General features: G+C 41.9%; 1 protein-coding gene across 4 annotated transcripts in view; it reads left to right on the top strand.

Annotated features, from left to right (window-relative positions):
* The window catches only part of RFX3 (regulatory factor X3), a 125559-nt gene that overhangs the window by 35716 nt on the left and 68447 nt on the right, over nt 1-21396 (top strand). For all 4 annotated transcript variants that reach the window (XM_053371173.1, XM_053371172.1, XM_053371171.1 and 1 more), the window contains exon 2: nt 17460-17584. In XM_053371173.1, coding sequence (XP_053227148.1) covers nt 17468-17584 — 117 coding nt within the window. In that variant the 5' untranslated portion in view covers nt 17460-17467. The remainder of the gene's footprint in view (nt 1-17459; nt 17585-21396) is intronic.

Here is a 21396-nt window from a genome sequence, read left to right as displayed (position 1 = left end):
TTAGCATGGTAACAAATGAGTCATAATCTATCATAAACTTTCAGTCTATGACATTAGTTCTTAGTCTTCTCATGCCCAGGTTTGAAAAAGTTATTAATAAAATAAGATTTACCAGTGGACTAAACTACATCTGATAATATTTTCTCTTATTTTAGATACCTGTGTTTTATAGGCATATGGCTAGGAACACCCCCCCAAGTGTCTGAGGAAATAATACATAATTAGTTTATTTTTATTTACAAGTTGAACTTACTCTAATTTTCTAACAAAATAATACAAGTCATAATTTTATTATGACTAAGCAAGAACCATAGCTAAGGTGATATGAAATGTTTAATTGTGTTTTAATGCTTGAAATGACATTAGGTTTTCTGTGCAACTTACACATTGATTTGAAATAATGAATTGGATCAGAGCATAAAGATACTGCAGCACAAACATAGCTAAGCCTATAGTTCTGTGGCATACAAAGCGGTTCATGCAGAATTTCTGATTCATCCCATTCCTTTTTAGTCATGCTATGAAGTTAATGGCTCATGTTGTATTTTCTCTCCGTTTTAAAATCTATTTGAAGGTGGCATTATATGATGCTCTTCACAACACTTACAGAAAAGCCAAGCTATCTTATGGCAGATTGCCTCACTGTGTTACATGTGGGCTAATGTAGAGTTTGTGTATCAGTTCTTACTATTGTAGCCTCTGGCTTGCCGATTGGAAGGTCGGTGGTTCGAATATGCACAATGGGGTGAACTACCATTGCTCTGTCCCAGCTTCTGCCAACCTAGCAGTTCGAAAGCACACCAGTGCAAGTAGATAAATAGGTACTGCTGTGGCGGGAAGGTAAACGGCATTTCCATGCTCTATGGTTTCTGTTACAGTGTTCTGTTGCGCCAGAAGCGGTTTAGTCCTGCTGGCCACATGACTCGGAAAGCTGTCTGGACAAACACTGGCTCCCTCGGCCTGAGAACGAGCTGAGCACTGCAACCCTATAGTCATCTTTGACTGGACTTAACCATCCAAGGTTCCTTTACCTTTTTACCTTTTACCTTTAATTAGGAAAGGAGTCTGAGATGGCTTTCTAGGACATTACTGCAATGTGCATTTTGTCATGTCCTAGCTCGTCTTCCAAGCCAAACTGTCATGTTTAGGTGAATGAGAGCAGGATGAGGCAGGACTGAGCCTAGGATGCAACATACTTTACAATCTGTAAGCGTGGTAAAACGCTGAGAAGCCATCTGAGCAGAACCTCTGGTATCAATGAGAGGAGTGTCCTGCTGCTACAGGATGCTGTCTTCCATTGAAGGAAAATCTAGCCCCTCCTCTTCTGCCATTCTTGTAAAGTGGGTTCTCCTGTTACAGTTACAGCTCTTTTGTTTCATTTCTTTGTGAATTTTGTGTATTTGTTTGTATTCACATTTGAAAGTGAATATATATGCTGTTGATTGAAAAGCGTATCTTTGATTTCTTTTCCTCTTATTTTAGAAATATTTGTTTTGTTTTTCTTCCACAAAGAGAATTCAAAGTAGCTCAAGGCAATAGAATACAAATAATCTATACAACATCAAATAGCATGATAATACATTTGAATAGAATCAGCAAACAGAACAGTTTAGCTTTCCCTAAAGACCTCTTTAAAGAACGAGGTATTCTTTGTATATCAGAGGGCACATGGGAGAGAAGGTGGTCTTTAAACTACCCAGGTTGCAAGCTGCTTAGGGCTTTAAAATTAAGAAACAGCACCTTGATTTGAGCTGGTAACCAATGCAGATCAAATGGGATCAGAGGACAAATGGCAACCCTAGCTTAGTCCACATCCAATCCTTAACTTCCTATGTTACTATATATCCATAGATCCTACATGTATTCTTCTTTTGCCTAACACTCCTCCATCCTATTATGGCTCATAAGGCCAACTTTTCCCCTACGGCACTCCTGGAGGCTGACCCTGAACCACTTCTTCTTAGTCCCATATTCTGACACACACACACACACACACACACACACACGTCTCACTGTTTCATCCACTCACCCTGCCATCTCCGTTGAATTTTCCCAGGGCCCACCCAGTTTTTATTGCTTCCCAATAGAGGGGACTTTGAAAATGAGAGAAAGCTTATTGTTTTATAAAGGGAGAGAGGGTGCTGTAGTTCAGTAACTCAAGTGAGTAAGATACCCCTAAATGTGGTGATGCCTTGGCAGCCGAACATTTCTATTTGGGCAACTTGCAGGGGAAGTTACTAGTATATCCCAGGTTTCATAAAAGCCACCAGTGATCCCGGGAAGCAGAGTGTGCCTGTTTTGTAATGGTGGCAAGCTGTTGCACTCAGCGTGATGCGTTGGAGTGGAGGTATAACAGTAAACACACTGCACCTTCTGCTCTTTCCCTATGAAATGATTACACTAGAAAACAGGGAGGGAAAGGTCACAGTGCCTTTGTGGAGCAGGAAGCAAGGCAGCTAAGCATCACTGGTTACTGGAAAAAAAGGGATGGTTATGAAGTCCAGCCCCAAATATGCAGACCCTAATCAAGCAGTATATCACCTGTATGTGATTTTTAGCTTAGCCAATTCCAAAAACCCTCCGAACCCAGGTCTCAGGAGAATTCTTAATAGGTATGTGCCAGCAGTTACTGGGTCCCTAAGCCTTCCTTGTATAAACCCAAGTTTAGGTATCTTTACTACTTCAATTTTCTGATGACACCAGTTCACTCAGAATACCTTTGAAACCTCCAGGTAAAGTAGGCTTAGGCATGAAGTGGACATCAGCACAAGAGAAAGGATGACAAACTAAAATGGTTGGTTTATTAAGGGGATACTAACTGTATTCATAAGGGAATGCTGGTACTTATAGCTGGGTCTTAGATGTGCTCGATGGCTATTTCTAAAAACTCAAGAGACACTGTTGCTGATCCTCACCTCTTTTAGCTCAGACCAGATTGCCTAAACCTCTGCCCCAGCCAGTTACTCCACAGCCAAGTTGAGCTCCTGGCGACAATCTGTCCTGTATCCCAAAACTCCTCTGTTTGTACACCGGCTGCCTGGACCAGAAACCACTGTGTCATCTTCCTCTGGTGGGACCTTTATGCATTTCAGCCTCTCTGACTAACTCTGCCACCAGACACCTTCCCTGATCTTCCACAGACAAATAGCAGTACCGGACTGGATAGTAATACATGGGCCTCAGTTTTTCCTTCAGTTGTTCTCTGGTCGTCTTCATTGACCCAGCATCTCAGCTGTTCCCCTCCCAGCTGTCTCTCTGGCTGACTCTTAACTCCCAAGGGACAGTTAGCTTCACACCTGGTGTCTCTGGCCAATCAGAGTCTGCTGTCACCCTGACCAATCAGACTGAATTTACCTGGCTCAGGCACTGCCTGATAAAATCTTAAAGCAATACTCCCTCTCTCTCCCCTGTCAGAACCTGTCATCAAGAACTACGGCTACACAGGCTTGCAGCAGCATAACGACACGAGGTTTCAAACTGTCACAGAATGTTTTTCCATTCCAAACAGGATCATAAGCATTTTTCCACGCCATGCTCCACATCATATCTGTTTACCCTCATCTACATCACTTATATGATGTATGACATCAGATCTCTTTGGGAGGTGGAATTCCACTGTGCTTGTATTTTACAGGTGTTGTAGGCAATTAGCTCAAGGTCAGGTAGGGCAGAATTGGTTGTTGCTGACAATTTTGCTTACTGTTCTTGGGAATCAGAAACCCAAGCTGAAACATGGCAGATCTAACAGAGATCTTCCAATAGATCTTGATATTCTGCCCAGCAGTGATGCATGCCATTCTTTTTCTTATTTCTACTCTGATATTATGGTACTAAAGTGGTTTTTTTTAAAAAAAACATTTAAAGAGCACATGTTTCTCCTTAAGAGGTTTTAGTAAGCAGTGCCCTCTTTCAGGAAAACACAATCTTTTAAGAAATATATGTATTTATGTTTCAAACAGAATGATAAACATTTAATTATCTACCCATATTTGACTTGCATGATGTGTAAATGAGGCTATCTTAAACTTTCATGGTTTTGCTATTTTTTTCTTGCTGTCTCTCTTCTGCCACCTGGTGGGCAAATGTATAATTTTACCTCTCTAATAGAATCTTACTGCATTTCTATCGTTTATCAGGGGCTGCTATTAGGTACAGTTTTGTTCTACCGGTAATCAGTTTTATTTTTCCATCTTAAATAAGCGATCACATTTTGTTACCAAACTATCTGCGTCAGTGTGATTGTTTAATATGACTGTATGTTGCCTATGTTATGTGGTTGCAAAACTACCTTGTAATACTCCTGGAAAGTTCTTTTATTAGCATTTCACTGAAGCTGTTAACAATTAGAAGGGTTAAATAACTGTTTCTGATTGAATATGTATAACAGTTCTAAATATAGCATTAAAATTATATATCCTCTCTAGATAGGACCAACGTATAAAAAAATTATAATAGAATTGCAGTCTAATCTTATAATTTAGTGGAAGATCTGTTTTAAGAAAATCTGATTAAATCTTGTCTCTGTTTTCCACTGAAAATCTACTGCAAAAATGAATTTAATTGCACTAGAAATGGAATATGGCCTGCAGAGTGGTTTTGAGAGTTCTGTAAAATTAAGCAATTAAACAAAATGTATTTGATTCGCGCACCACTACCCCCAGCTTACATTGGTCGTTCTGTATTAATTGAGGGTGATAAGATGATGAAATGTTGGAGCATTCTTATTTTTAGACATTTTTCTTTAAGAATACCTCAAGGTATTAGACCTATTGAATTCTTCAAGAAACAATTCCATGACCAGACTAGTTAATATTTTCATTTGAAGCTTTTATAGTAGGAGTGGTTTTGGTGAAACTTAATGGGTTTGCCAACTTTGAGTTGTTACCAACACTGCTGAGGACTGGGGAAATTATCATAGATAAACAGAACGGCTGGGATCCAAAGAGCTATTTTAGGAACACCATGGGATTTAGTGTACACAGTGCTCCTTCAAAAACAAAACGCTCCCACACCACAAACTGCTTTTGAAAGGCTGTTTAGTAGAAAAGTAGTTTGAACATAGCTGGTTAGTGGGTATGAATCAAACTGGTATTTGGGAAAAGAGAAGTCCATTCGCCCTTGAATATCTCAAACTAGTTTCATAGTTCTTTAGCTCTCAGCCAGTGACTCCGTGGTTTGATCTAGTGGAAATGGGGCTAGCGGTGTTGGTTTTAAACCAATCGAACAATTTATTGTTGTAACTAAAATGAGTCCCCACAGCCACAACAAGGATAAAGCAACCTCTTGCAAATGCACTCTTTACAGTATAGGCTTCTATGAACCTGCTCAGTGTCTTAATGGCTACCACAAATACTGCCACTCATAATGATTGAAAGTCTGTCTTAACCAAATCATCAGATTCTCCTGTAGCTGAGAATTGGGATCCATGATATGGGATTGTCTCCGCCCATCTTGCCACTGGCAGGAACTCTTTTTAAAAAAAACTTTGAGGATACTTCCGGGGAGAGACAAGCCCCTTGCCTCGGTTCCATTTCCGGCCTTCACCAGAAGGGAGGGTTACAGGATGGAGTTCGACAAATTCCCTCCCCCTCACTTCATTTCCTCCCCACATTCCCCAAAACCACAGAAGCCTCAGCAGGGGCGTCCTTTGGGAGAAGAGTTCTCAAGGAGGAGGTTGGGCCCACAGGGGCTCCCACCTGACCTGGACATTGCAGAGATACATCCCATGTCATGGATCCCAGTTCTCCCCTACAGGAGACGCGAACGTTGGTACTTACTATGATAAGTTTCTTCTCTGTAGGGAGAATTGGGATCCGGCCCTCCCAGGTGCGGCTGTGTGCACAGGGGAGGCTATCGGACGCTGCATCTCAGAGGGTTGCCCAGAGTGGCATGAGACTTTGCCCCAAAGTCCAGGGGCCTCCGATCTTTCCTTCCCAGCTTTTCTTCCTCTTCAACCCATATCGGGGTTATTTACCTTCTCCCCTTCACCTGTGCTAGTTACAGGGGCCAGTAGGAATTTTTCCTTTCATGCAGTGAACAGAGGGGCATGTTCCATTGAAATCACTGTGTTCCTCTCCTGTTCCTTAGTTGTTATTTTGTGGCTGTACAGTTACTTGCTTAAGCAGGAGTGGAACTGGAACAAGGGGCTTTTCTCTCCCCTGAAATATCCTCATAGCTTTTTTTAAAAGACTTCCTGCCACTGGTGAGATGGATGGAGACAACCCCATATCATGGATCCCAGTTCTCCCTACAGATAGGGAACTTATCACGATAAATAGCAACCTTCATTTTATCTCGATATAGGATCAGAACAAATAGAGTCGTGAAGCACATAATTTCATACCATGTCAATTTCCCATGTGACACAGAGACATAGCAAGTATATATCAGAAATTCTGAAATCTTCAGATATGGGAAGGTTTGGAACCTTAAAGGTTGCTATGGTATTTAAAAATGGGGGGGGGCGGTGTTATACTAGAGCAATGGAAATCAGTCATCATCAGTAAAGGGAACTTCGTTGTACAGAGGCAGTAGATGTTGAGAAAGGCAAGAGTGGAAGGCTGTAGCCTTTGTGGTAACCCTGTGCTCTTCTGCCAACAAGTCTGGCAAAGAGGTGTAATATATGGGTGTTGTGGTGCAAAGGAGCAAAACAGACTGAGTTGGGCTCCTGTTTTGCACCCTGAGCTGGAGTATAGTGGACATCCAGTGAAGCCACTAAGCCAGGCGACTTTAAAAGAGGATTAGACAGATCCATAGAGGAGAGGGCTGTCTGTGGCTGCTAGCCAAGATGTCTCAGCTCTGTCTCCACAGTTGGCAGCAGCAAAGCTTCTGAATACCACTTGCAGGAAACCGCCGAAGGGAAGAGTGCGCTTGCACTTGCATCCTGTGTGCAGGTTTCCCACTGGCTTCTGGTTGGCCACGGTGAGAACAGGATGCTGGACTAGATGGGCTGTTGGTCTGATCCAGCCGGCTCGTCTTCCATTCTTGTGTTCTTAATTGTTATGGTCTCCCTTTCCAGTCTTCAGGGCCGCATGCAAAGATGTCTCTAATTTAAGTTTGTATTTGTTTGCATTAGAAAACTTCTAATTAAAGGATGTAATCTTGTTTTAGCATCTGAAAATGTGAGGCATGTTTCACATAAATGTGTAACGGTGAAACAAAGCTTATGTTTAGCTTTACACAATAACATTCTATTTTTCAGCAGAAAGCAATCTATCATGGCAAAATATTAGAATGTTTTGCATTGTCCAAACATAATATTGACATATAGGTCATCTTAGTTGACTGCTGAAGGTAATTAGCTTTCTCTGTTTTTTAGAAAAACAGGTAAGACATTCATTGCATTTTCAGTCATCACAATAATATAAAATGTGTCTAACTTCTGCAGTTCCTTAAACTGATTTAGTGCCAATTGCTTACAGTACAAGCAATGAAAGTGACAAGCATTTTTGTACTGCAAAAGCAGGCATGATTGACAGCCAAGCTCTTTTTTTCATGAGAGGCAGCAATATTGGAGTACTTTAAAATGGCCTAGATATATAAAACTTAAAACTGCCAGGTCCTGGTAATATTTGAATAATGGTTGTCACTTGAACTTTTCTTAGGGGTGAGAACTAATGTCATTTTCCCCTGTCAAAAAACTCCAGGTACAGAAGCCATGTAAATACACTTGTCAGGTGTAGCATAACACATCCCCTTGAGTGGCTGTAACACTTCAATCTCTGCTTCCCTGCCTTCTCTCCTCCCATCTTTTATTAAACTCATACATCAGTGGATGTGGTTGCATACCTGCATAGAAGTGGGCCTGAAAGTATGTAATCAGCATAACAGTTTGTGCATGAAGTGACAAAAAGTGTTGTGGCAACTTAAAAATGAGTGAGATAACAGGAATATTTTGTAGGCAATAACCTAGTAAACTAATTTCTCTGCTTTGGAAACTGCTACAAAGCTTAGCAGAGTGGTGACATAGTACAAGGTGATTTGTTTGGTGAAAATTGGAATCTAATAACATGATAGAGCAATGATGCAGTTGCTTCATCCACATGACCAGAGAAGGGAAAAAAGCTCACTGTATTCACTCAAGCTGTATTTCATAAGATCATTGTCCCTCTTTAGGGGCAACCTAGAAATGGCATTGGAGATGTGGAATGCATTTGTCTTGTGCTGTGTTTATTTTGTTGCTAAAAGTAGCTGCAAGTGATGGGAGGAATTTAGCTTGGACTGGCAGCAGAGGGAAAAGGATAGGCTGGAGCTGGTATCACCTTGTCCCTCAACACTGGTGCCCTGATGCAAATCTCCCAGTCCAGGAGCTGCTTTTAGCAGTAAAGACAAACACATATAACCACCTATTGTGTCTGCATGTTCCCCCCTGTGCAGCTGGCAGCAGCTGTCATTGGCATTTGATGGAAGCTATATAATGAAGGTGCACACACTTCTGTGCTGACTGAATGTGACAATGTATGGGCTCATCTCTGTCCTAAAGGGGCTATAGGTGCCAAACCAGCCATGATTGGGAACAGGCACTCATTGCCACCAAGGCCACCTGAACATCTAGTGACAATGTTGGACACAGGAGTATCCTGGAGCTATGGACCTCCTTCCAGGAGAGGGCCACTCTGTCCAGAACAGGCTCTCTTCCCACCTCCTGTTGGTTGAGAATACGTTGCCCCTCTACCTTTTCCGGATTCTGCTTCAATTTACTGTTCCACATCCAGCGCATCACCACCTCCAAGCGGTGGGAAGGTCAACGGCGTTTCCGTGCGCTCTGGTTTCCTCACGGTGTCCTGTTGTGCCAGAAGCAGTTTAGTCCTGCTGGCCACATGACCTAGAAAGCTGTCTGTTGACAAACACTGGCTCCGTCAGCCTGAAGCGAGATGAGCTCCGCACCTCATAGTCACCTCTGACTGGACTTAACCATCCAGGGGTCCTTTACCTTTACCTTTTTACCCTTCTTACCTAATAGGACAGCTCACATAATATACAGTGTTCCCTTGGTACTTGAACGGGTTGGTTCCTGAACCAATCGGTTCCCAAACTCTGCAAACCCGGAAGTGAGTGTTCGGTTTGCAAACGTTTTTCAGAAGCCGAACATCCGGCACAGCTTCCTAGGCATCCGATTGAGCGCAGGAAGCTCCTGCAGCCAACCTGAAGCCATGCCTTGGTTTTCGAATGGTTTTGGGAGTCAAGGTACCACTGTAACTGAAATTATATTAGTTGTGCATGAACAATAGGTCATTAACAAATAAATAATATGTAAAACTTTGTAAATAGGCTTTTTTTATTGGATAACCCAAACTGATTCCATTGATATTTTTGAACCTGAAGAAAGTGGATGTGGAACTGGAAATTTCTATTATAATATACAGATTTATTTTTGCATCTTACGCAACGGTCTGTAGCTATTTTTGAATACACATCTGCTGATCATAGAATCAGAATCCTGTAACTTCCTAAGAAAGTCACCCCTGGAAGAACTGAAACTTCTTTTTCATATAATTTGGTCAAGACATTAGGCACTCCATTGGCAGCTTAATTGGTTGGGACCCTTGAAGAATGTATATTTATCACCTTGCAGAACTGTTCCCACTTCTAGGGGATTAGCATTGGCAATCTAGTATTCTAGAGAGAACTTCCTTTTTTAAATGTGACATAATACAGTAAAGCATACTCTCCATCCCAACCCCAACACTCCACCATTTATTGAAGAATAAGAGTATCTTAAGTCAGTGAGTAGGGGCTACACCTGGAGGGCTACAGGTTTCCTGTTCCTGCTTTAGTACCCCTTTCACGGGTGCTGTGCTACTCCTTCCTTTAAAAAAGGAAGTCTCTCTCTCTCTCTCTCTCTCTCTCTCTCTCTCTCTTATAATCAGAATTTTTAAAAATTAAGCTTGCGGGTTAAAGAATATTCTAAATCTGTGTCTGTACAGCAATTCTGCAAAAAGAAATATTTTGATCCTTTTTTCTAGGATGGGGAATTCAAAATATTATAAAACCGTTCTCTATTGGGCTTGGTTGGAAGGGACATAAAGTTGCTGCCTTGCTGAAGCGAAGCAGGGCTGTTGTTGTCTGATCAGTGCCTGGATGGGAGACAGTTTGGGGTCCCATGGATGCTACCTTGGTTTACATGACAGAAGGAAAGTGGGATAGATTTGTCATAATTTAAATAATGTGGTTTCTGCTGATTCTGTTGTATACTGAATTACCTAATTTGTGTTTTAGCATACACTGTAGTTTAATTGTTCTTTATTTTGATCTCTGTTAGCATCTCATTTAAAACAATTTTTAAAAGAACTGGATTTTAAATAACCTTATGCAGGACAAGTGAGTACAAAATATCTTTTCTGTTGAAAGGAGTTATTCAGGCAGCTTCTCATGTTACCAGTACACAGCCAATTACTAATTGTCAGTATTAATTACTACTATCTCTTTTTGTAGAAGGATAACTATGGAAAGTCTACACAATTACTATTCTCCTTTTTGACTCTAAAAATAACTTCAGCACAAGTATTTAAAGGAAATCTTTGCAATTTAAAAACATAATTTTAACGAAGTTTTCTAAGTGTGTGGATGTATTTAACTTTATTTTTCCCCCACTATACAAGGGAACAACCCATGGGTGTAGCCGGGGGGGGGGAGGGGCAGGGAGGGGCAGCTGCCCCCTCCTAAATCAATAAAAATCAATAAAAATACATAGCTAGCTGAGTTTCTGCCCCCCCATCTTGACCAGTTCCCTGTTGCTTGCCCCAGTACACTGAGCCAGTAAGAAGGACCTGGAAGAGGTCCCCTCCTCTCGCCTCTAGCCCAGGTCCCTAGGCTGAGACCAGGCCATTCCCTCTCCCTCCTCAGCCTCCTTTGTTCTGCTGAGTTTGGGAGCTATGGGGTCATTTCACGCCAAATCACCCGGTGCCATGTGCTCTGACGACTTAGATTTTCTCCCAAGAAAAATTATGTGTAGATAGTTATCGTAAAGGTAAAGGGACCCCTGACCATTAGGTTCAGTCGTGGCTGACTCTGGGGTTGCGGCGCTCATCTCGCTTTATTGGCCAAGGGAGCCGGCGTACAGCATACGGGTCATGTGGCCAGCAGGACTAAGCCGCTTCTGGTGAACCAGAGCAGTGCACGGAAATGCTGTTTTCCTTCCCGCTGGAGCGGGACCTATTTATCTACTTGCACTTTGATGTGCTTTCGAACTGCTAGGTGGGCAGGAGCTGGGACTGAGCAATGGCAGCTCACCCTGACCTTCTGATTGGCAAGTCCTAGGCTCTGTGGTTTAACCCACAGCGCCACCCACGTCCCAAGATGAGATAACCTCAAATCAATTTTTAAGGATTTTTTGGTCCAAAATTGGGCACAGGAGAATTTTTTTTTATTCCCCCCCCCCCCAATATTTGTGCAATATAGGCTAATGCAATTTCTGCGTCAGTTTAGAAAAGACCTCCCGTTTCGCTTATTTTTCAACCAATTGGGCTTATTTTGGTATCAAAATAAAGCTAATTGTGGTCTCTTTCAAAAGAAGGCATACAAATGGTATTAAGTGCCACAGAAAAAGGTCATCAACCATTCAAAGTGAATTTTTGTCATTCCTGGTAGGTTTGATAAGCCATTGTGCGCAAACCGCAACTAACACGTGTATCATACTTTGGTGTGTGTTTGTCTAGAATGGGCTAACCATGTATTTGTTTTGTTTTAAAAATAAGGAGGGTGTTTTTTGTGGTTATAAAATAGATTTCGAAGTAATTTTATTGATTTTGTACATGTTTAAGGTCTCTTTGAGCCTGAAATAACTCACACATTTGTGAGGATAGTTAAAATTGTACCCTCCTATGTTACAGTGTCATCTGATATATCTTAAAAATTAAGTTTTATTGATTATTTAATAAAACAAAATACGTCTCAGAGCCCTTGTTCATTTTATTGTGTAAAACAGTTCTGCAATGATATGGTCAAAGCTATTTTGTTTCCCATACAAGTAATACGGTCAAGGAATCTGTTTTGACCACTGTATGCAATACAACCTTTCTGAATCAGCAAGAAAAAAAGTATTTGTTTATTTATTTACTTTAAAAACGTCTAACAAGTTTCTTGTGAATGAAACCAAAGGATTCAGTGCAGATTTCTGAGCGGAGGTATTCTGTGCTCATTGGGTGTCCCTCCTGTCAGCAACCCTGCGGCCGTGTTCTGCACCCGGGCTGTTTCCGGGTCAAGCCCAAGGGAAGTCCCACTCGGAGTGCATTGCAGTAAACCAATCTTGAAATCACGACTGCCTGAACTGCTCTGGTCAAGCTCTCCTGGTCCAGGAATGGCCATCGCTTTCAGGATAGGCACAGCCGGTAAAAGGCACCATTGCCCGGAGTGGCTGGGGGAACTCATATAAATAATAAAATTATTGTTATTATCTAGCTACTGAGACAGACCTGGATCCACAAGCACTCCCAGGCTGCATACCTGAAACCCATCCAGGACAGGCAACTGACCAGTTTCTCTGATCCATCTATGAAATGCTAAGCCATTTAGTTTATTTATTTCATATTTATAAAATACTTCCCCAGTTCTCATAAAGGTTTTATTGTTGATCTTAGTAATTCATTTGTTTTATAGAATAGGAACTTAGTGCTTTGTACTGGGTGTGTGTGTGTGTGTGTGTGTGTGTGTGTGTTTGCATGCACTCACTCACTCACTCACTCACTCACACAAAGTCACTGCTAAAAAATTTTAAGAATTATGCTGTTGAGAAACAAATCCACCATCTGAAAATCTGGCCATTCACAGTTACATAGGCAAGTTATTTTTAAAAGTCCCTTCTATAAGATCACTTCCTAGCTAGAGATATTTTTCTTGGGAGGAAAAAAAGAAAAGCAACCTTCTTTAGGGAAGCTTTTAATGTTTAACAGATTACTGTATTTTAATACTTTGTTGGAAGCTGCCCGGAGTGGCTGGGGAAGCCCAGCCAGGTGGGCAGGGAATAAATTATTATTATTATTATTATTATTATTATTATTATTATTATTATTATTATTTGGTGATCCCTCGTAGCCGAGTAAGATTGTCTTCCATGAACACTGTCTTAACAGTAAGTCCGTACTTGACTGTGGAGGCCAATTCTGGATCCACACATCCTTCCACAGTGGGGACATTGGTTTCCGAGTGGGAGTTGATCACGGTGAAGGTTTGCCAAGCATGCCTTCCTCTTAGCACATTTCTCCCTTTTGTCCTGAGTTTGAGCGTCTTCAAAGCCCATGACACCTTTGGTCAAGGCTGTTCTTCAGTTGGAGCGCTCGCAGGCCAGTGCTTCCTAGTTGTCAGTGTTTATACTACACTTTTTTAGATTTGCCTTGAGACAAGTCTTTAAACCTCTTTTGTTGACCCACCAGCATTACGCTTTCCATTTTTAAGTTCAGAATAGAGTAGTTGCTTTGGAAGACGATAATCAGGCATCCGCACAACATGACAAGTCCAACAAAGTTGAGGCTGAAGAACCATTGGTTCAACACTGGTGATCTTTGCTTCTTCCAGTACACTGGCTTTAGTTAATTCACCTGTCTTCGCAAGTGATACGTAAAAATTTTCGGAGACACCGTTGATGGAGTGTTTTGAGGACTTGGAGATGGCCTGATGTCTTGAAAGTAAATTACAGGCATTTATGTTTTTGTACTGAATTGTACTGAATTAAGAACGTGTGACATCATTTTGTGTAGACATGAAAGTAGATGCAGTGTAACAAGATTTTGCAAACTGTAGTGTTTAGAATAGCAAATTAGTTGCTGATGAAAGTGCTTGCTAAAAATAGTTACTATTAAGATGGCATATTTGCACTGTGTGATTTGCTAGGTAATTGATGGATCAGATTGTTAAACCATTCATTCTGGTATGCGCAGCACAGAAGACAGAAGGAGCCCTACTGTGCATCTAGAGCGTATTAAATAACCCTGAACAACTTTTGCAAAGAACATTGGGGGAAGATAAATTTTGTAATAAAAGCTGTGTTCTAAACACTATTTCTTAAATTGAAGAAATGCTAATCTTGTCACAATCAGCAGCTGGGATACTGCAATATTATTTCCCTCTCTTAGAGGTTAATTAGGCTTCTTTCAAAATGTGCCCTATTTATCTGTAGATTCACATGATTCAGCTAGTGCTGGTTGTACAAAGCAGACCCGTTAACAGGCGGGTGTGTCCAACTGCTTAATTAGCCAGAATAAAAAGGTCCTTTGTCAAACACGCATCTGTTGTTGGTGACACACCTGACAGTCACATTAGGCAAGGATGGCTAGACGGAAGTTGGGCCCGTCTCTCCTTCCGTCATATACAGTTCATTTCCATAGGGGCAGTGTTCTTATGAGGCAGCAGAGGGCTATTTAGCTTTTCAGAAGAGATTAATCTGACTGCCTTTGTTGTGTGATAAGCAAATCACTTGAAAAGAGCACTGTAAAAGTACTATACTACAATTACTTTGAAGCACGACATCTCGGTATCCGTTGATGGATCAAGCAGGTATATGGAAAATATTGAGCATGCTGCGTTCTGTCTTCTGCAGTACAGTGGTACTCGGGTTACATACACCTCAGGTTACATACGCTTCAGGTTACAGACTCTGCTAACCTAGAAGTATTACCTCAGGTTAAGAACTTTGCTTCAGGATGAGAACAGAAATTGTGCAGCGGCAGCAAGAGGCCCTACTCTCTACAGTAGGCTCAGGTGAAAATATGTGTTAAAAACCCATATTTCATATAGACACTGCAATCTCCACTGTGCCTATTTTCTGAAGGAAACACAACCCTGGTTCAGTGCCAAGACACCTGGGATCTTGCACCACGTGGCAGAGATTGGGGTGGCCCATAACGATAGATAGATAAAGATAGATATTCTCCACTTTCGTGACAGTCAAACACATCTACAGTGGTACCTCGGGTTACAGATGCTTCAGGTTACAGACTCCGCTAACCCAGAAATATTACCTTGGGTTAAGAACTTTGCTTCAGGATGAGAACAGAAATCATGTGGCGGTGCAGCAGCAGCAGCAGCAGGAGGCCCCATTAGCTAAAGTGTTGCTTCAGGTTAAGAACAGTTTCAGGTTAAGAACAGACCTCCAGAACGAATTAAGTTCTTAACCTGAGGTACCACCGTATTACTAGCACACAGAATGTCTTTAACAATCATTGTGATACACACAAAAATAAAGGTAGCCATGTTAGATCCAGAGAAACACCCACTGAAGGGTCATGCCAGAAGATTATCTTTCTGCCCCTCCCCGCTAACGTTCCTGAGCCCCTCCTCAGCCTCTTCTGGAGGCCAGAGATGGTGACCCTGCCGAATGAGGTGGGCTGCAACATAGGGGCTAAGGAAAAGGAGGACTTGCTGAAAATTGGGCACCTTCCACTCATGAAAGTTGCCTCAACCTGATTTTTAGAAATCCCCCGCCTCTGTAGCATCCTATACAAAGCCCACCCCTTTCAGCAGGTCCCCCAATCCTTAGGAAAGGCTTTTTACCAGGCTAAGGTAGCTACCAAGAAGAAGAACTTTCCATCCATCCCCATCCACTGATGTTTTTCTGGATCCGTCGCTTTAAAAAAGATCAGTTCATCAAAACAACAGAAAGTGCATGTTGCTATTAGAGTTAAATTTTGTGTTTTAATAAGAAATAGCAAGAAGGATTTATGGTTTAGTATTTTAATGTACTAAAGAAGCCTTAAAAACAATCAAACAGTTAAAATACTATTCAAAATGTAACTTTTTTTGTTGCTACAACCAGTCATTTACTTAATTAAACTCAGTCATTCATTTCATGACTTTTATTTTTCTTGCTGAAAATATACAAATTAGAGAAATATGCCTGTATCCCTTTTGTCCATGTGCCATCCTTGGCTGGGAGTGAGGTGAAGAATTCCTGTAAACTCCTCCTTACTTTTATTTTGGTCTCAGTTTTTAGTCGTGAGTGCCCCTGTGAGCCACCCAACTGTACATTTCTTAAACGCTGAGCTATGAATGCTTCTGTGATACCACAGACCATGGTATTCTTCTGGACCATCTAGGGGAGTTCGGAACCCTGTTAGGCAATGGTTTTGCTTCTTCCTCCTGGGTCATGTCCAGAAAATGGTGTTGGGTGGCGAGTGTTCGGCCCCCTGGGCTCCCACTTGTGGAGTGCCTCTGGGCTCTGTCCTCTCCCCCATGCTGTTCAATGTCTATATGAAGCCACTGGGAGAGATCACCGGGGGGGGGGGTGGCTGTGTGTTCACCAGGATCCCTACATCTTCTTTAAATTGGAACCAGCGAAGGTGGTGAAGGTCCTGTGTGAGTGGAGGCAGTAGGAGGAGGAATGGAGGTTAGCAGATTGAGGTAGAATCCTGACAAGACACAAGGGCTGTTTCTGGGGGACGGGGTGGGCAGGAGTCCTGAATGGGGAGTGTGTTCCATGCTTTAACTCTGTCTTATATGAAGGAGTTCTTTCTTTTGTCTGTCCTGAAGCTTCCAACATTCAGCTGCGTTAGATGTCCCCAAATTCTCGTGTTATGTGAGGGGGAGAAAAGCTTACCTTTGCTTTCTTCGCACCATCCATAATTTGATATACCTTTTATCATCTCCACGCCACCACCCACCAAACACACGTCTAAACTCAAAAGCCCCCCAATGTTCTAACCTTTCCTCGCAGGGGAATTGCTCCAATCTACTGATAATTTTTGTTCCCCTTTTCTGAACCATTTTGAGCTCTACAATATCCTTTTTGAGGCGATGGGACCAGCAATGTACACAGTGCTCCAAGTGCAGCATTGCCATATATTTATATAACAGCATTATTTTCAGTTCCTTTCCTAATGATCCCTCATATGGAATTCACCTTTTTCGCAGCTGGCACACTTTGGGTTGATATCTTCATGGAGCTATCCACTACAAACCCAAGATCTTATTCCCAGTCACTAACTACCAGTTCAGACCCCATGAATGTTTTTGTGGAATATAGGGTTGTTGTTGTTGTTACTATTAATATTAATATTATTATTCATTTTGTTTTGGCCCAATGTGCATCACTTCACATTTGCTGACGTTGAATTGCATTTGCCATTTTACTGCACATTCACTCAGTTTGGAGAGATCCTTTTGGAGCTCCTGGCAATCCCTTTTTGTTTTAACCACTCTGAACAATTTGGTATCATCAGTTTGGTATCCAGATCACACTAGATCATTAAAGAACAAGTTAAAAATCCCAGGTTCAAATACGTGTCCTTGGGAGGGTCCCTGTTTTACATTTCCCCATTATTCATCCCTTTTGTTTCTTCACCAGTTACTGCTCTATAGTCGGACCTCTTCTCTTCTTCCATGTCTGATACGCTTCCTCAGGAGTCTGTGGTGAAGTTCTCTCCAGAGAAGGAAGTTGCTGGATTATGAAGGGAACGTGGCCATTTGAAGTGGCCAGTCTTTAAAAGAGAGCACAACCCTTAACATGCTTATTTTTCAATTTCATGCAGAAACGACAATGCAGACATCAGAGACTGGTTCGGACACAGGTTCGACAGTGACTTTACAGACTTCTGTAGCTGGCCAAGCAGCCGTGCCCACCCAGGTGGTACAGCAATTACCAGTGCAACAACAGGTAAAGTGCTTGCTTGTCCGATATGGATGAAACATGGAAAACAAGTCATTTTCGTGCAAAAGCCAAAGTAGTCTCTCTATCCATCTATCTATCTAAAGGTAAAGGGACCCCTGACCATTAGGTCAGGTCGTGGCCGACTCTGGGGTTGCGGTGCTCATCTCGCTTTATTGGCCAAGGGAGCCGGCGTACAGCCTCCGGGTCATGTGGCCAGCATGACTAAGCCGCTTCTGGCAAACCAGAGCAGCGCACGGAAATGCCGTTTACCTTCCGCCGGAGCGGTACCTATTTATCTACTTGCACTTTGACGTGCTTTCGAACTGCTAGGTGGGCAGGAGCAGGGACCGAGCAATGGGAGCTCACCCCGTCGCAGGGATTCGAACCGCCGACCTTCTGATCGGCAAGCCCTAGGCTCTGTGATTTAACCCACAGTGCCAATCCATCTAGATCACCAAAAAAAGTTCTGTGTTTCAGTTTTACTCCAGCTAAAATGGCCTCTAATAGCCTTTATTCAGGATGTTGCTGCACCTCTTCTCCCCTCATCCAGGCTGCTCCCTCCCCAAATGCAGCCTCCCTACCAGCCTCCTGTCTTCAGCTGCGGAGTCATGGAGTCCAAGTGCAGGGTTAGAACCATCTGTGTTTATCACAGCTCTGTATGGAGCTCTAGAGGGAGATTCATAATTAGTATGTAAATGGTGTTAGCTTCATACAAAGGCTGGGTGGGTCAAGGGTTGAAGGAAAATCTTTAAAAAATGCACCCTAATTGGCCCCAGCTTCTCCAGTGTTGGTTCATTCGCAAAATGTTTAGAATGAAGAAGGGAAGGACTTTGTTCCCTTACAGTATTCTAATCCGTGTGTACTAAATCTCATTGTGACATGAAAAGGGGGGCTTCATTGATTTATTGTATGTTTGTGGAATATTGTATGGGAAATGCAAAAGGTTTATGTTTAGTATAGGAGACCAAAACAGGCAAAGAAATGAATGAAAATAAATGAAGGCTTGTGAGGGACCCCACCTTAAAAAACCATTTTGTCTTCATGAAGCTTCTCTGAAGGTCTTTCTTGGGTGACATTGGACTCTGGTTCACTTAACAAAAATCAATAAATCCTCTTTGCTGGAGGGATGTGGGAATTTTGGAGCCTTTTTCCATGCTAGGTAGAATATCAGGATCTTTGATACCATTTCTAAAATAATTGAACAACAACTCTTGCCAAATCCAGCTTTAGCGTTCTTTCACTGAACATAGATTATGACCTCATTATATGACATCAAGATTTAGGGTTTTTTACCCCCTATTGATAACTGCACGTTTGGTGAAAGCATCTGTTTGGCATTCTCAGGCTGAGCTACCCTTTGTGGGATGTGACTGTCTCAGAGCGACTCACTAGTCTTAGAAGAGGGGCAGAAGGTATAACAAAGAGAAATACCTTTGTGGAAATTTGGTCTCCTGTCTTTTCATATGTAATGGGGAAGAAGATAACAATTCTCACCCAGCAACTACTCAGATTTGTCTTATATTAGCCATTAATACCTTAAGAATATGCATGAAATGACACTACATGCTCAATGTAATGTTAGTTGTGGAGATTGTATTACATAACTAGACTTGTACCCAGTTTTTGTTGTTAACAGTTTTATTATTCTCTACATGTTTTTGCTACTTGAAAAAATACAGTATTTAGTCTGCTTTATTTGAAAGTGCTATAATTAAAATTTCAAATTGGATTTATAAATCTGAATGAATCGAGCTGGTTTAGCTTCTCTCAGTATTCTGTTTGAAAAACATATTGTCTGGAGCAATACCTTCCCTTGTATAATGCTCCGTTTTTCTCATTCAAGGTGGCTTTTAATTTTGCGCTGAATGTTTTTATCGACTTTTGATGTTGTTGACAAACATTGAATAGCAGCATGCTGTATAAATTGATGCTCCATTTGTTCCTGTGAGGCAGCAGATTTTACAGAAGCATGTAATTTGTTTTGGTATGCCTTTCTTCTGCAAATGACAATGAAAATAATGACTAATAAAAGACAGTGTTTTGAGAGGCGTTTCTTCAGCTACCACATTGCGATCTCTTTTGCCTCATCTGCCCTTGAGCCCTCGCTGTTCAGCTGGATATCTCAGTGCTCAAAGGAAACTCTTACAGTTGTGTGTTGCGTCTTTCCTTACTCTCTTGGAAACCAGCCAGAGGGTCAGGCTTGAAAAGTTGAATGGTGTGCTGACCTTGGTCACCAACTTACATTCTGATATTTCAATCTTTTCATTTTGGTTCATTTGTTCAACATTTTCTGTAACCTCATGGAAACGGCTTGTGGTCGTTAAACGGGAATCTAAGACTGAAACGCAGATTAGGTTCCTAAATGTGCTGGATCATTAATTCTGATGTCTCCATTTTAAAAAGAGGGGCTGAATTGTGTGCCACATCTTTCCTGACCTTGAAAATGGGTGCAGGAGCTTTAACTTGAAACATAGAATGGTGTCCTGCACATATTTACCAGTGGTTACTGTAATACAGGCTTCCTCAACCTCAGCCCTCCAGATGTTTTTGGCCTACAACTCCCATGATCCCTAGCTAGCAGGACCAGTGGTCAGGGATGCTGGGAATTGTAGTCTCAAAACATCTGTTGGGCCGAGGTTGAGGAAGCCTGCTCTAATATCTCCATCTTCAAGGCAGATATCCCATGAGAATGTATTTTGCATTTTCTTTCCCCCATCCTTTGGAAACATATGAAGACTATGCTGGTATTCAGACTTGAATCATGTATCTGCCCAATTTACTTTTTCTGTCTCAATGTTCAACAGAGTTTCCGCATTACGTAAGTAGAGACTTTCCGGCTAAGTGGAGAGTGCTCCTCCAAATTGAGTTTCTTTAGAAAATAAAGAACCAGTGAAGATGAGCTAAAGATTTACCTGCAGCACTTCTTACCTTCAGGGATACTTCTCATATAATACAGGAACCAACCTGCTTGACCCTCTTCTGTTGGGGGGCATCAGTGGGGAGCACAATCACTGTCAGTTTTTGGCACTGGCGTTTCTTGCTCTGTTCACTTTTCTTGCTTGAAGGGCTGTCGTTTCTTTCGTTTCTCCTCTGCTGTATTCCATTTCTCGGCTTGCTGCTTTTGAAAACCTGGTGACATTTTTGTCTTAATCAGAGTCCCCCCTGCTCAGTTTTTAATTCTCATTCTACTCTCATTTCTATTCCATGTAGGTTTTCCTGCATCGCATCTTCTTGTAGGGGGTCTTTGAACTGTCATTTGGTGTTCAATAAATCTGCAGTTTTTAGGATCTTTTTATTTCAAAACATGTTTCTTTTTGCTGGAAAGAAAGAAGATAACTTGGTTATCTTCTTTTGAAACAGTTACCCCTGCTGCTCTTTCTTTTGGTATTTCTTTTTGACATTCTGCTTTCCCTGACAACTGTGGTGGTGAGGTTGATCTTGTTCTTTCATTATCTTGCCAGTCTTGTAGTGCTCACTTTTTCCTTTGTAAATTCAGGTTATTTATCTTTCCTTGCTGCTGTTTACTGTACCATTGGATGTCTTCCTTTTTTGCTTTTGGGTTTTGTGATGGGATGGTGAGCTGCTTGTGCGTAAAATCCTAGTCCCTCAGAGTTTGGCTAAGTCCACAAACCTCTGTCTCTGACGGAGCTCCTTAAGCATGGCTCCATCAGTCGCTCGTTGAATCGGACAGTGGGCGTTTACGGAACTTCTTCCAGCATAAAAGCTCCTTAACGGAAACGCGTCTTCTGGACTCTCGGCGTGACAGTTTCCGGCGAGGAGTGGGTGTCCCTACAGGAGGTCCTGAAACCTCCCCACTA

The sequence above is a fragment of the Podarcis raffonei genome, chromosome 17, assembly GCF_027172205.1.
Source record: "Podarcis raffonei isolate rPodRaf1 chromosome 17, rPodRaf1.pri, whole genome shotgun sequence".
NCBI lineage: Eukaryota > Metazoa > Chordata > Lepidosauria > Squamata > Lacertidae > Podarcis > Podarcis raffonei.
The sequence above is the reverse complement of the archived record's forward strand: the minus strand, read 5'-3'. Positions and strand labels throughout refer to the sequence as shown.